The sequence below is a fragment of the Fistularia commersonii genome, chromosome 18 (assembly GCF_037954325.1).
Source record: "Fistularia commersonii isolate RoL2024-O1a breed Wild chromosome 18, RoL_Fcom_v1.0, whole genome shotgun sequence".
NCBI classification, from domain to species: Eukaryota; Metazoa; Chordata; class Actinopteri; order Syngnathiformes; family Fistulariidae; genus Fistularia; species Fistularia commersonii.
In genome coordinates, this window is record NC_141301.1 from 16,393,262 (window position 1) to 16,409,531 (window position 16,270).

At 56.9% G+C, this 16,270-nt stretch overlaps 1 protein-coding gene across 1 annotated transcript; it reads right to left on the bottom strand.

The window, feature by feature from the left end:
• Nucleotides 1–12: 12 nt before the first annotated feature.
• On the bottom strand, nt 13–13,221 carry wdr81 (WD repeat domain 81). The gene is made up of 12 exons (XM_086164383.1): nt 12,957–13,221; nt 11,791–12,290; nt 7,985–11,592; nt 7,804–7,911; nt 7,465–7,664; nt 7,178–7,359; nt 6,828–6,993; nt 6,458–6,623; nt 4,119–4,952; nt 3,874–4,019; nt 3,373–3,555; nt 13–2,050 (listed from the first exon to the last, which is right to left on the bottom strand). The coding sequence occupies exons 2-12, from the start codon at nt 12,150–12,152 to the stop codon at nt 1,724–1,726; spliced, it is 6,282 nt and encodes a 2,093-aa protein (XP_086020509.1). The 5' UTR covers nt 12,153–12,290; nt 12,957–13,221; the 3' UTR covers nt 13–1,723.
• Nucleotides 13,222–16,270: the final 3,049 nt, after the last annotated feature.

The window sequence follows — 16,270 nt, forward strand, 5'->3', positions numbered from 1 at the left end:
CGGGACACCAAGAACACGGAAGCTTTTTTTATTAATACAACTGATAAATAAGCATTTGTACGGACAATCGTCGCTAATTTTATAAGTGCGCGCTCGCACACTCACACACGCACACACACACACACACAAACACACACACAGGAATTTTCATTTCAAAACATAGTTGGTCATTTTGTGATTACTGAGCTTCGGGCCCGACGAAACATATCAAAATGTGCATCAGATTACTGTCAGAGCATTTAGAGAAAATAATTAGAAAAGTATTCCAAGTGTGTTTGACAACAAGAGCGGAGGTAAAAGCATACAAAGGTCAGAGCTTTGATTGTTGATGCATCTGGGATGTGAGGGTTCTGTCCTAAGAAGACGGGCCTGCAAACATCTGCTGTCGGAGGAACACCACGCCGTCACCTTCACCCGTCCTGTCTCTTCACTGCAGATCCATGTGCAGTTGTGATAATACAAAAGTGTTTATCTTGGATGGCCGATGTGGACGCGCCCAGTGAAACGCTGCTACACGCGCACACACACACACACACACACACATATATATATATATATATTTGTATATCATTATTTTTAGAAAAACACCGAGGAAACTTCAAGTCATTTGTCAGTGGATAAAAACATTCAGTCCTGTGTGTTCAGGCCGTGGTTGTGCGAAGGAGTGAAGGCTGAGCACCGGCTGCAGGCGACGCACCTCCCCGAGGAAGATGTGCCGCGGCCGTCGAGCCGACCACACGCGCGTTTTTGTTCGGGACGAAGCGACTCCGTTCACGACCCAAGCGAACACGTGGTCCCGTCTACAAATACTGCATAGTTTATCAGTGCATCGGAGGCGCGTGGAGACCAAGGCGGAGGGAAACGAGGCGATGAAGATGTACATTTGGTGCTGAGAATCATCTACTTGGGAAGAGCAAACACTGCAAACACGGCGCCGGCGTCCTGAGCACGTCCTCCCGCCCACTAAGTGACCAGGTCAGCGCAGAGCGGCGAGGCCGCCTCCGCAGCTCCAACCTGCCCTCTTGAATAGAGGCTTCTGCTTCACGTTCTACGTTTGACTTTGGGGTTCGGAGAGGAGCCGACTCCCCGCCCGACGTCCGCTCACGTTCGGCCACATAAACGCCGCGTACGGGCAGGAACCCGGCGGCTCTCCGCTCGCTTGTTTTTAGCCTCGCGCCGACGGAAAGGGAGGAAAACAGATATGGAAGCTGAGATCCACCAATATTATGCTCGGGGTATCGACTGTCCCTGACATCCCCACCTCACGCTGACTCTGCGATGCGACTGCCGAGCTCGTCCGCCGGCGCCAGGAGAGAAGATCTCCGACGGGCGGACGGCGGGACGGCGGGACGCCTCACGCGGCCGAGGCTCCGGCCCGGTGACTGGCTCGTTGCTACGAGCGCTCTTTCGTGGAACCGGCGGCGCAGAGGCTGCTGTTTGTGAAGAGTTATGGAGCGGGTATTAAAGTTGTGAGGACTGATACCACACAAGCCACACTTGAGTGAGCGCCGCTGCTTTCTAGACCCGATGGGATGGAAAGACACTGTGCACACGGCGTGTTGACGGCTACACTGAGTGTGTGTGTGTGTGTGTGTGTGTGTGGGGGTAGGGGGGATGTTGTCGTGTTCACACAGCTTTAGGCACTGGTCCCGGGGCGTCTACAACGATAAGACACTTCAAAGATCAACGGCAGGAGCGGCGAGAGGAGCCGGTCACCTCAGAATCAAGCTAACAAGCGAACGGCGCCGTTCTCGGAGCCGAGCAGCAGCAGCCGTTTGTTGGGCAGGACCGCCAGGCTGGTCAGCGTGCCGCGGAAGTTCTCCGAGCTCAGCTTGGTGCTGCTGGTCGGACTCAGGGAGATGTCCGCCATGGAGTACACCCCGATCTTGTTGGCCACCGTTCCGGTCACGATCTCCGAGCCGTACAGGTCAAAGGCGTGAATCGGTTCGGACTGAGACTTGTACTGGCGAAGAGGCTTGTGTTCCAGATCTTTCCACACGGCCAACGTGTAGTCCGTGGAAGAGCTGATCACCAGGTTCCCTTCCGCAGCCTGAAAGGTAAAAAAAAATACAAAATGATTGGGACCCGGACGGCCCCCTTTCCCTTCCGAGCGCCATCCTGGAGCGTCAAAGACAGACGGCGGGGAGCGAATGCGTGGGAACACCCGGCTCCCGGCCTCCGTCGCACGGATCGCTCCGCCACGAGATCCGGCCCCGGAGATCCGCTCGACCGGCTCGGCCCGAGTGTGTCGATGAGAGCCACCGCGGGCTTTCTAATGAGTAACTTGTGTCCATATTTGCCTAAACCTGTGGCTTTAAAACTAGAGATACAATCCTTGACCTAATTTGGGGTTAAATAAAGTTTGCTAATCCTTGTTGTTTGTGGACAACGGATGAGCCGGGTACAACTTTCACCATCTACTGCAGCTCCGGCACCAGGGCCTCTCTGAAGCGCCAGAGCCAAAGGCACTCGGCGGATCATCCTCCGGTCTTTTGTGGCGCGACGCCTGAAAAGTACGGCCGTGCCTTCGGCGTGAGAACGGCGTGAACGGGTTCAGTCAAACTGAGACGGTCGCCTCGGCCGTCCTTCGCGTTCGAAGCGGTAAATCGATCGACGGCTCCGTCAAAGATCTGAAAAACGAATCAAAGATGTTCCCTTTTCTCAAAGGGCCAGAGTTCCCTGAGCGACCGACGGGCCGTCCGGTGACACAGTTTACTGTTTCTAACTTCTCTTGAGAAATGGCAGCTCGATACAAGAGCCCAGGATGTCGGGAGGCGACTCTGGGGAAGGCGTTCTGTGTTGACAGGATGCTGCGTTAGGCAACCGTGACCCGGGTCCAGCGGCGAGCGCGATGTCATCGGGTCCGGTATGCTGGACCGGACTAGCGGGTTGAGCTCCGCTTGGACCATTTCACCGGTCCGACACTCGGGGATCGGGCGTGCAGCACTATTCTACTCCACTTCTTTCTGAACGGAGCGGGAGGGAAGGGACTCGCCGCTTGGGCACTCTGGGATCTCCTCTCAACAACGGCTAATTCAAAATGCAAACAGAGAGGAGGCCTGTTTCTGTCGGTGCATTTCAAACACTCCCGTACGCGTCTCTCACTCCGTCAGTTATGGATTGTAAACATTTGACAAACATCCAAATATCATCATCTGGCCAGCGACGGACAGCCGTCCCACGACACCTGGCAGAAGCCCGGCCGTGGCCTTTATTGCTATTTATACATTCTTGGACTCAGCAAAGCGGTACTTTATTTGTTCTCCTCTCAGGATGTTGTGGAGGCGGTGACATCCTCGCCGCCGTCCAGCTCGCACAGATGATACCGCTGACATGACCGAACCCCGGGCGTGTTCTCAGACACACGCTTACCTTCATCTGGAGTATATCTCCCTCGTGAGCGGGCCAGCCCTTCAGAACAAGGCCCGTTCGTGCTTCCAGCAGAACGATGAAGCCGGAGGAGAATCCCGCGGCGACGGTGCGTCCGGTGGGGCTCACGGCCAGGTAGCGGATGAGCCCGGCGCCGACGTTGTTGTACGCCAGACGAAACTCGTGCTGGGTGCGGACAAACACAAGGTGCGTGACGGGCCGGAATCCAGTCTTCATCCACAACATACTACATATCGACCCCCCCCAAAGTAACCGTGTGCGTCTGCTCCTGCCGTCCGGAGCAAAGTGTAACATCAGCTGCTGATTTGCTATTCGGTCTCCGGTTAAAAACACTGACTCTGAACAGCAGGTCCGACCGAGCGGCCACCGCGCTGAGTCCAACTCCTCACATGAAACAGGCCGGAGCGGAATGGGTTCGTAACGCACAGCGGTGGCGGCGCCACGACGCTTAGCGGTGTCGCTCCTGCAAAGGGAAGGACCTACCTGCAGTCCCGGCTTGCGAGGATCGATGAAGCGAAGAACCGAGTCCGCGCTTCCAAAGACCACGCTGGCGTGTGGAGCCGGCATGGTGGTGACCGCCGTGATGGGATTCTTTCCGTCCACGGCCTCGTAGGAGCGGATCTGTTTCCCTGCGACCACAGACACGGATGAGCTCTCCGGGCCGTCGCCTCACGTGCCCGGCGCCGCCGAGCGGAAACGGGGCGGGCGCCGCACGCCTCACGCCTCACCTGTAAACTGGTCCCACAGGTGCACGGTGCCGTCGCAGCTGACGATCTCCTGAGAAGCCTCCAGCTGTCCCACGTAGAACACCGACTTGCGATGGTCGGTGTACGTAAGCCTGGGCTCCGCCTCCTGGGTTCCGTCTCCGTGGTTATAGAGCGGCCAGAGCTTGACGGTCTTGTCTTTACCGCCGGAAAGGAAGTAATCTTCCCCTGCCAGCGGCGCCAGACACTTTGTCGTGCCCGAGTGGCCCGGGAAGCTCTGCAGACGGATCTGATGGAAGTGAAAGTGGGGGTCCTGCTGACTGAGACCGATCTCGTACTGCCAGTAAGCCAGCCAGTTGCCTTGCAGGGATCGGCCGCTCCGAGGAAGCTCCTGCTTCAGAGCGCTGTCCTCGGGCGTGGGGCCCGTCACCCAGGCGGGAGACGACGCGACCGTGCCGGCGGAGGCGGCGGTAAAAGCGGGAGCGGCGCTGATGATAGGAGCGGCGTGGGTGGAGCGGCTCCAAGAGTTTGCCGTGGCCAGACCGGGGCCGCCGCCGCCGCCGCCGCCGTACTCATTATCCCGGGACACTTGGATGCGGTTTCCGACCAGGTGGCTGCCAAAGGTACCGGACTCGGGCAGAGCGTCCGCGGAGCTCGGCGAAGGCGCTGGGAAGGGACCGCAACCTACACGCCTGGCTAATTCAGCAGAGACTCCCATGCAAGATGGAGGCAGCTCCTTCTTGGACGCGAGCGGAGCCTTTGGCTCCGGGAAGCCTTGGCTGACACTCTGATGGTAGGACGAGGCCAGCTGCCAGACCAGCGCATGATTGGGCACCAGCTTGCGAATGGCCCCGTCCCCTGCAAACAACAACACAGTGCATCAGGTGAGGAGACCGACTCGGGAGGTGTGATACGTCGGTACGCCGCGATGATTCACGACAGATCCGCATTGTCAAAAGCACATTTCATAAATGGGACAACACATAAAAGAGGAAACGGACGACAGAAATCCAAACAAACGGGAAAGACTGGAACAAGCTACAATTATAGCCGCCCAATTTTCAGAGGACCAAACCGAATCGTGTCGGAGCAACTTCAAGAAAAAGGCTAAGCCTGGTTTCGACCGCATCTTGTGTTTCTCTGATGAGAGCTATGAGAGCGGCATCACCAGCTGCAGCAGTAAAAATAAAATCCACCCGGCTGCAGAATTCCAAGGCTTAAATCGGCCGAGCAACAAGAAATAAACTCCCGAAGAGACGCTCATATTTAGCGCGTATCTCCTGCCTGCAGTGAACCTCTTGTTTCCACTTTGGGGTCCATGTCGGCTGCTCAGACGGTCCGCCCGTGACCTCTGAAACACGGACCACGAGCCGGGGCTACCTGTGATCTAAAGTCATCTCACTTGGATATCAGCCACTTGAAGCGCGAGCCCAAAGTGAGCATCATCTGCGAAGCCCGAGCACGTCTGTCCGAAGAACCATGCCGCCGTGCTGCCGGATATTAGCGCGGCTGTGCTGAGGAAGGCGTAGCCCCTGGCTGGTATTGGGAGGCCGTGCGCTGCAGCCAAACTTTCAGACATCCAATCCAAATGACGGCTCTGGTCAAAAGGCCGGCGGTGCTGCGGCTCAGACGGCGCCTTTGTGAAAACCATGAGCGAGGCGCCGCGGCGCTGCCTCGCGGCGCACATGCAACGCAGACGCGGGGCGAGAGGAACCGGCATCGGCCCGTCCAAGGAGAATCACAGCGATGACTGTGGAAGTCACTGTCTGCACGCGGAGCACAAATACCCTGGCATGTAGGGCTCCTTCAGACACTTGCGGCAGAGACGGACGTACTTTTTGTCGTCGCCGATCGCCGAGCCGACGGATGCTCTGTCGGTCAGGTGTGTGAGAGAGTGACACAAGTGAGGCTGCAGAGATCAAGATGCTACGGGTCCATTACTAATAACAAAGTCAGGAGGTGACATGCATTAAAAAAAAAAAAAAAAAAAAGGTAAAAAATGAAACCAGAAAGCCAATGTTTTGGACAAAGCTGTGAAGCACCAGCACAAATACATCAAATACGAGCCCTGCGAGAGGCTGCTGACAGACAGGCCGCTCTCTGATGACGTCTGTATTTTTGATACACAGACATGAATAAACGTGGCGGAGGCCGTCACTGAGCGCAAAGCATCTCAATCTGAGAGCCAATGAACACTGGAGAATCCACACCGGACAATAAAAAACATGCGTATTTCATCGGCAATCCGGGCAGAGACATCAGCTCGCGTTCCTCAGGCCGGTTCATAAACAGGACAACCGACTGGTTAGCGTCACCCCTGGGACCCACTTGGCCCGAGACCTTTCCCTGCGGCGAATTCTTACCTACGAGGCAGTAGAAGGGGATGTAGGAAGCGTGGGCCATCTCAGGGCTGAACACGGTCTGCAGCTCCTCCAGTACAGCCACCTCGTAGGTCACGGTCAGATCTTCGGGCGTGCAAAGGTCCACCACCGTGACCTCTCCGACAACTCTATGAGGGGCTTTCTCAATCTGCGCAGAAAGAACCGCCCTTTCAAAAAGACATCTAAATAACCACCTCGAGAACCGAGCGACAATCAAAAGCACCGTGAGCCACCGTTCTGTCAAGCTAACACGACTTTCATTGACATTTCAGTCCTTTCTGGAACCGTCTTCAGGAGCTGAAGTTGGGGCGGCAGCCGCCCTCCGGTCTCCACGCGTGGCAGGGGTACATACCTGTGGCTGAAGACACCGCAGCAGAGAGAAAACGGCAAAGAAGCGGCAGAGCGTGTCAGCCATATGCTGCTGCACCATCTCCCTGCCGATGCGCAGGCAGATCAGGGCCATCAGGCTGAGGGTCTTGAGGCAGACGGCGGTGCGAGTCTGCACCCCGCTGGGGAACCTGGGTGTAGCGCCGTGGGAGCGACACACAAGACGGGGAAACAGATACAGGGATAGTTTCTATGTCGAAGAGAAACGCAAATTCAATTTCACCGGACAGAGACGGAGCGAGCGCGGACGTTCCACACGCCGTCTTACGGCGTCTTCGGCAGGCGGTCGGAGCCGCGGCCAGATGCGTGACTTACCCCATCAGGGGGTTGGTGAGAAGGTCCAGGAGGGGCAGGAGCACATCCTGGTTGATTTTCATCAGCATGTCCATCAGAGTGGTGTCGGAGAGAAACACGATGATCTTCTGCGTCAAGGCGACGGCTCCCAGGAGACTCGCCTCCTTGCGGGTATTGAGGCGCTGGGAAGAAGGCGGAGACACCTGGAGATACAGACGTTTAAAGCGTCAACAGAAAACGCGGATAAATCAGTCCGTCCGTCTTATACAAATATCAGTGGAAGAGGATCATACAAGCGAGGGTCTTACCAGATATCCGATGTACGGCAGATACTGGTAGGTGAGCACAGGCTCCCCGTACAGCTGGGCGATGTAGATGAGACAGTCCAGCACGGGTCCCGCCGTGTGGTCACCCAGGACCGGCCTCTTCTCATAGACGCTGCCCATTCCCACGCTCTCCTGGCCGCTGTCCTCGCACGCAGGCACCACAAACTGGTGGTTCTCAGGGCCTGAGAACCAACCGTGACCACGTGAGAGAAACGGAGAGTTTATCGTCTTTATTGCGAAGAATTATCGTCGGAGTTGCACGACGGCGGGATGGGAACGGCTCGGTGTGCCGGGCGCGGCTCCGTGTCGTACTTCACGCACCGATGTAACAGTTGGTGAGCAATCGAAGCAGGTTCCTGGCCACGCAGCGAGAGGTCACCGTGGGTCCGAGCTTCGCCGACAGCCACCGGACGGTTTTGCAGACCGTGTCTGTTGCGTGGAGACGCCGTCGGGTTAAAAGGAGCGAGGAGAACAATCGTACGCGTGTCGCCGGATCACTCACCGAAAAGAATCTTCTTCTCCTTCCCCTCAGATTCCTCGGACAGATCGCGGTCGTCCTCTTCCTCCTCGTCGCCCACCATGGATTTCTCGGCGTCTTCCGGCGCCAGTCCGTTGACGAAGCCGCCCTCCAGCGTGGCGACGGCGGCCGCGGAAGCTTCGGCGCTTCCTGCGACCGACGGCTCGGGGCTGCGGACGGGAGGGTCGCCCGGCCCTCCTCCGCCGTCGCCGGGCTCGGTCGGCTCCTCCTCCTCCAGCTCCCCTCCTTCCTCGCCCTCGCTGGCCTGCTTCAGGTCCTGGCTGCTGTCGGCCGATTTCAGACTGGCCCGGTCCCGCATCGAGTCGCCGTCGCCGAGCGAGAGCTCGCTGGCGCTGCTCTTGTCGCTGAGCTTCCCCACGCTCAGAGACTCCTGGTCCTGGTCCTTGGCGGCGCAGATCTGGCTCTGCTGTTTGGAAGTCTCGGCTCCGGCGCCGCCGTTGACGTAGAACCCGTTCTGAAAGTCCTCCGCCTCAGAGAGGAACACCTGATCGTTGAGGCTGATGCCGGAGGAGTAGTCCGCCAGCCCCGCGTCTCCCGCGACCCCGCCGCCTCCGCTCGCTCCGCCGCCGCCGCCGCCGCCCATATTCCTCCCAACGGACCCGGCCGAAGAATGCGCCTCGCCGCACCGAAAGCCCTCTTCTTCTTCCTCATCCTCCTCCTCTCCCAGATGAGAAGCGCCGCCTCGCAGCTCTTTACTCGCTTCTCCGCCAGAGCCCAAGTTGCCGCTTTCAAACCCGGAGAGGACCTGAAGGACGTGGGGGAGCAGGTTGGACAGGAACGACTGCAAGCCCAGCCTGACGATCAGCTGCAGGACGAAGCAGTCCGTGTACAGGTAGAATCGACAGCGCAGGCAGTGGGGGTTTTCGTACACGTTGATCAGCGGCTTCAACAAGTACTTGTTGGCGTTTCTGGGACCCAGGACTCGGGAAATGGGCTCGAACAGGTACCAGGCGGCGTACACGGCGGTGGACTCCTCCACCATGAGGGCGAGGACGAAGGGCAGGAGGATCTCCAGTCCCTCGGCCGTGATGTTGCCACGCAGAAGGGTCTCCAGCTGCTGCCAGAGGTGAAAGACAACGTCCCTGCCTTGGAGGCTACACATCTCCATCTTGGTGTGGTAGGAAAAGATGAAATGATGAAGCGCTGAAAAATAGGCGGGGAAAGGAAGCGGGCTGGTGATGGGGTTCAACAGCTGGCAGGGGCTGGGAGGCGGGAGGCCGTCGCAGATGGGGTCGTACGCGAACAAGAGCGGACGCGGGCAGCAGGGCCGTTCCCCGGGTGCGAGTCCAGAGTGTCTGTTTATCAGCAGCAGTTTCTGTAGCGCGTGGTGCAAAGACAGGGGAACGTCACGGAGCCCGGCAGAGCAAAGCTTCATGACCGCCTGGAAGCGCTGGCGAAGGGGCGCGCCTGGTTTCAGCCCTCTCACTTTGGAGGAATAGAATATCTCGGCGATGAGAACCCCCAGAGCCTGCATGTCCCTCTGGTACAGCTGCGTCACCGAGAGTCGGGGCGCCGACGCCGCTCGGTCTCTCGGCCGCTCGGCGGATCCGGCGGGACGACGCGCTTCGGCGTGCAGACTCTTCACCAGGAAGTTGTTGAGCTTCTCCAGCTCCTCCAAAGGCTGCAACGGGTTGAAGCCCTCGGGAAGGACGATCTTGATGTCCTCCGTGTTGGTGGCGGTCACGCTCCCCTCCGTGTGCTTCTTGTTCACGGCGCCTCCTCTTTGTAACACGGCGCCGCGGAAGCCGGGACCGAGGTTGCCCGTGAAATCGCCGGGGAACGAGCTCGGGGACTGGGAGGCGGCGAGATCTCCGACAGCGGCGCCCGCCGAAGCGACGTTCGGCGGCGGCGGCGCGGACGAAGAACCGGACCCCGTCGACGCCAGCGAGTCCAGGGCCTCGGTTCCTTGCTCGAGATCCTCGTCTCGGTCTACCATGGTCCAGCCGCTCGACTCGCACCCCATGGACTCCGGCACCATTCCGTCCACGGCGTCGGCCACCGCGTCCATTTGAGGGATTTGCAGAGAAGGCACGTTGAGAGCGGCCAGGCCGAGGAGCGGCGGCTCGGCCGGGGCGTACTGGGAGGGAGACAGGCGGGGAGGGTGCGGCTGATCGAACAGCTGAACCACGCCGTAGGTGGTCAGATTGGTGTGGTTGTCGACGAGGTGCAGGCAAACGTTCTTGGCTTTGACGGCTTCTTTACCCGACAACTTGTACCCGAAGGTGAGATCTATCCAATGGTGCAGATACTGGGACACCTCTCGGCTTTCCAGGAGCCGCCGGTGAACCTGGATAAACTCTTCGTAAGATTTGCACCACGAAGGCACATCCAGGTCCGGCATGTCCGGGTGGATGGAGCGGAAAATGGAGGGGTCCGAGTAGAACTCGGGAATGCACTCGTCGGGAGTCCAGCTCTGCATGCGCTCCATACTGACGGGGTATTCGTTGGGCTCCCACTGGGATCTCACGTGGCTGCACAACACCGACTTGGGTGTCTGCCTGGCTTTGTACACATAGTAAGTAATGTCTGAGAGCACGTCCGATATGTGATGCGGCACGTGGAGGTGCTCCGACGGCCCGACGCTACCGGCGACGACAGACCCGCCCAGGTCTCCGCCGACGCCGCCTCCGCCCAAAGCGTTACCGACGGCAGCCGCCAAAGCCTCTTTGGTCATCTCGTAGGTGAAATCCAGCTGTTTGTCCCCCTTGTTCAGCCTGAACTTTGACCTTCTGAGGTCACGGAACTTCCCGAACGGCATGGTGAAGTCAACCACCCACGGCAGCACGGGGTGATAGTTGGGGTCCCCCTCCCGGCGCCCTGCCAGCCTGTTCAGTTCCATCAGGTAACAAAAGTTACTGATTCTTCCGTGCACCCAATCCAGGACCAACGTCTTGAGCTCATGAAAGCAGTCCTTGCAAAGCGTTTGGTTCTCTTCCTCTTCCTCCTCCTCTTGTTTCTTCTTCTCCTGGCTAACGCAGGCACCGACCGTGGAAAGGGGACTTTTTGGCACTTGTTGACCAGCGGGGTCACGGCTCGCGTCCCCTTCCGCCCCGAGCTCTTCGTAATGGGCCAGGTTGAGCTTGAGATGACTGCAGAGCTGGTCGTCCACCGCGATGTCGAGCAGAGAGAGGTTCCCGCAGGACAGGCCGGAGGAATGGCACGCCTCCAGGGCGATGAGCAGCTGGTAGAGAATGAACAATACTTTGGCGTGGCTGTTGGCCAGCTTGGCTGGACTGAAGGAGACGATATCGTAGAGCGAGTACTGTGTATACGGAAGGACCACGTAAAGCATCTCCGCAGTCTCCAGGAGACACTCTGCAGGGAGAACATTCGGACAGCATTTCTCAAAGTGAGACTTTGAAAAGTTGGACAAATTGGATGGTAGGAGGTTTTCTTTCTCCCGCTCCCTGGCCGGAGAAAGGGACGGCGATACTCTTTCTGACGAGATAAACGTCGTGCCGAAGAGCTTTTGTAAAGCGTGCCGCACCGCGTCCACCGCCCCAACTTGCATCTGCTCGTTTGCGCCGGCGTACGGCTGCACCAGATTGCGATGAGCTTCGCGCCACAGGTTCCTGCCAGAAGACAAAATGCGATCGAACCACGTTTCACTTCGGCGAACGACACATTTTTCAATTCAAGTAGCGCTGGTAAATGTCATCGGAGAAAAATAAAACATGAGGATTTTGGAAAACCGACAAAATCCGAATATATTTGTGGGGCAACTGAAGGCCACCGTTCGGAGCCGCGAATCACTGAATCGTGCACCATACCTGAAGTTCTGCCGGGACACGCGCTGCATAGTTCTCACATAGGAATCCTTTGACGCCCCTTCACTCTGCTGACGGCACGGGTCTCTGGCCAACCTGTAGCTCAGTTTGCTTTTCCTCAAACCCTGTATGCACACTCGTGTCCAGCCAGGAGGTAATTTTGCCTGGGGACACCGGAGGTACGTGCGGATTTCTGCCTCGCCGACGCTGTCGAAATGGGCGCAGCGCGTCACCCTCCTCTCCCTCAGTCCCATCACCCAGCGGACGGGAACGAGAGCCACGAGCTCCCGAGGACGGGCTCCGGGGCCTTGCTGCCGTCTGTCCACCCCAAAGTCTTTCTCCACCGCTTGCACGAGCCGATCCATGGCGACTCTCCGGCGCACGTTCACGGCCGCTCACTTTCTGGACGCGTCCACCTCGACCTCTCCACTACGGCGGCTTATCACATTTCCGTGGCGGCGACGACCCTGATGGGCAGATTCGATCTCTTCGGCGGCCCGTCCCTTTGAGAAAAATACATTTTAAAAAACAGTCGCAAACAGTCAAACGGGCGACGGCGGTACGTCGCGCACACAAAAACAAACATCTTATTGTAGTTGGGAGCTGTTTGTCATCATTCTCTACAGACTCAGGGAGGCAGAAGGCTCGGCCGGTCGCCGTTGTGACGACACGCGGCACATGACTAGTTCCTTCTCCCAGGGATCCAGGCGGCTGCCATCACATGACTGCGATGTTCATCGGTCGCAGTTCGCCTCGTTTTCAATCTTAACTTCCTCAGGTCCTTCCTACTACAGTCATTCTATTCTTTACCCGTTGACCAACAAATAAATCATGGTGTCACACAGCCTAAAAGGAGAAGAATGTGGCCACCCAGCCTCTAACAAACGTTGCCGGATAAAAGTTGGACAGCAGAGTAGAAAATCAACTTTTAAGGGGAACCAAGGATGTATTCGAGTGCCTCCGGAGTCGTGGGTGGAACATTCACCTCTCTGAGGAGTTTGGACGCGACGATTAGCTCGGAAGGCTAACGTCTCCGAACCAAAAGGGGCAGAGCCGCTCCCGAAAATGTTCACGCCATTCACGCGGTTGTCTTGTGACTCCTCTGCAACTCCAAACACAAACATGTGGCCAAACTGTCTGCAGAGAGACGACGCGTTTCCTCCGCTCACCTGTGAACGCGCAGCAGTTGACAGCTAGCTAGATAGCTAGCTAGCTAAGTAGCTCGCTAGCTCGCTGGTGAGCTAACGCCGGAGCTAACGTGGCACGGTCAGCCTCGACATGGAGCGACAACTTCATGACTCGGAAATCCCGAAAAGATGGAAATGTCACCCGTCTTTACCGGCGCCTGTCAGCGGACGAGCGACGGCGCTGTTAGTTTGCACCGCCGCTCCTTCTCTCCGACACTCGGAGCCATCATGGACGGCGGCGCCTCACGTGACACAACACCAGCCTCGCGTCACGTGACCCGGAGGAGGGGGAGGAGCAGGAAGAGGAAGAGGAGAAGAAGGAGAGGAGGAGGAGGGGAGAAGGAGGAAGAGAAGGAGAGGAGGAGGAAGAAGAGGAGGAGGAGGAGGAGAAAGAAGAGGAGGAGGAGGAAGAAGAGGAGGAGGAGGAGGAAGAAGAGGAGGAGGAGGAGGAAGAGGAGATGGAGTTGAGGAGGAGAAGAAGGAGGAGATGGAGGAGATGGAGGAGGAGTGGAGGAGGAGGAGGAGGAGGAGGAGGAGGAGGAGGAAGAGGAGGAGGAAGAAGAGGAGGAGAGGAAGAGGAGGAGAAGAGAAGAAGGACGAGAAGGAGGACGAGAGGAGGAGGATAAGAGAGCAGCAGGAGTAGAGGAGAGGAGAGGACAAGAAGGAGAGGAGAAGAAGGAGGAGAAGAGAGGAGGACAGGAAGATGAGGAGGAGAAGAAGGAGAGGAGAAGAAGGAGGAGAAGAGAGGAGGAGGAAGAGGAGGAGGAGAAGAAGGAGAGGAGAAGAAGGAGGAGAAGAGAGGAGGAGGAGGAGAGGAGGAGAAAAAAGAGGAGAGGAGAGGAGGAGAGGAGGGGAGAAGAGGAGGGGAGGAGGAATAGGAGGAGAGGAGGAGGAGAGGAGAAGGAGATGAGGAGGAGAGGAAGAGGAAGAGGAGAGGAGGGGAGGAGAAGGAGATGAGGAGGAGAGAAAGAGGAAGAGGAAGAGGAGAGGAGAGGAGAGGAGGAGGAGATGAGGAGGCCACTGCTGCTGCTGCTCCGCCTCCACGTCGCTGCAACTTTGACTGAAAGATTGAAAGCCATAGATGTGTCTTGTTGTCTTCTTTGAGTTGTTGCCTCCAGGTCCTCCACCACCTCCTGCCCTCCATCCATAAACCTTCTCTCCGGTCTTCCTCCTCACCTCCCGCCCAGGAGCTCCACGGATCTTCTCCATCCCTCCTCTGTCCACGCCGAACCATCTCGCTGTGACTCGATCTCCAGAACACGTACCACGTGACGGACTCCTCGTCTTCTCCTCGGTGGCAGCCGACCAAACTCTGCTCCGTCTTCTCCTCCTTTCCTCTCATCGCACGGCGAGACACCTTCCTTCTGGAATCCATTCCACCTCCACCTCTGGACAGATAGAACGTTGGGTCCTACAGCAAAACGCCAACTCTTCATAACCAAAGATACTCGGCGAGATCAGGAGAGGTTCCTGCAGACGGGTCATGATTTAAAAAAGACAGAGTAAGAAGAGAAGAACAAGAGTCCATGGCATGGTGGCACTGAAAACAAAGCATCTTCTTTCTTGGAAGACCCCGTTTTAACCAAATATATCATAAATCTTTCACTCATGAAACATTAAGCCCACGAAAACAAAGGCGCGTCTTCGGCGGCCTTCTCCTCCCGCGTGCTCCCGCAGAGCTCCACCGACAGAAATCGTGAGGCGCAAATAAAGCACCGTATGCGGTGCAAGGCGAAACTCCCTTCACCTCCACTTTGAAGGATGAGTGGTGGAGACGTTCACTTATTTATACTCCCGTCCACTTATTTCACTTATTAGTTCACTTATTTATACTCCCGGCCTCGGACAGGGTGCGGAAGGAGGACAGGTTCGGGAGGAGAGGATTCATGGTCACCGTGGACCGCTTCCACAAGGATACAAGTCCTGCTCCCCCAGGACAACGGAGGGATGGAGGGATAGAGGGATAGAGAGAGAGAGAGAGAGAGAGAGACACTGGGGTTATAAAGGCTTCCACACACTCAAACCAGATGTGACCGGAGCTGCACGCTAACTTTGGGGTCAAACCACCCTTCGCGGCGCCGGTCTCGTGTTTCCGGGCCTTTCTATGACTGACAGCTCCGCTGACTTTGCAAAGGTCACTTGGACTAGAAACTGTTCCAATGACCAAAAAGACAGCAGGCAGAACTAGAGGTTGCAGAGATGAAGATGTTGAGGTTCTCTTTGGGAGTGACCAGGATGGAGAGGATCAGGAATGAGTCTATCAGAGGAACAGCACATGTTAGATGTTTTGGAGAGAAGGTCAGAGAAGCCAGACTGAGATGGTTGGGTCATGGACAGAGGAGGGATAGAGAATATATTGGTAGACGGATGCTGGAATTGGAGGTCTGGAGGAAGACCAAAGAGAAGATTTATGGACGTAGTGAGAGAAGATATGAAGGTAGTTGGTGTGAGAGAGGAGGATCCAGAGAATAGGGTTAGATGGAGAAAGTGGATTCGCTGTGGCGACACCTGAAGGGAAAAGACCAAAGGAAAAGAAAAATTTGTCACAGGGGTGCAGGACACGTATGACCGAGACAAAGTGATGATTGAGATGGTTTGGACATGAACAAAGGAGTGTTCATGGTGAAGATCTGGGTAGAAGGTTGCTGAAGGTGGAGCTGCCAGGCAGGAGGTCTGGAGGAAGACCAAAGAGAAGATTTATGGACGTCGTGAGAGAAGATATGAAGGTAGTTGGTGTGAGAGAGGAGGATCCAGAGAATAGGGTTAGATGGAGAAAGTTGACTCGCTGTAGCGACCCCTGAGGGGAAAAGACAAGAGAAGAGGAAGAAGAAGATCGACTGAAGGTCGGGACGCAAGTGTGACAAAACAAAGGAGTTAATACATTCAGCGACCAAGCTGAATGTATTTTAATCCTCTGTTTCTAATGGAGAATCATGTTTTCTTCTGATCAACTTTGTCCCGCCACAGGACAAAACCCCTGGTGTTGTCATTCGCTCGGTGGCGTGAACTGGACGCCGCCGTTTGAATCCTCCTCAGGCCTCCCTCGGGAATGGAACAAAATGAATGTGCGCTGCAAAGGTCACGCTCACCGCGAGCCCTTGGCCCCTTTTTTCCCTGAAAGCGACTCCCCCGCAAACTCCGGCTCCTCCAGATCTCTGCGGCAGAGATCTGGAGGAGCCGCCTCCCCGGGCCGGCAGCAGATCCCAGGCTTGACCTTCAAGACGTTGCTCCTCCACTTAGAAGTGCCTCCACGCCCGTCCCGGGCGCTTCGTACGGCCGCTCCACAAGTAGAACGT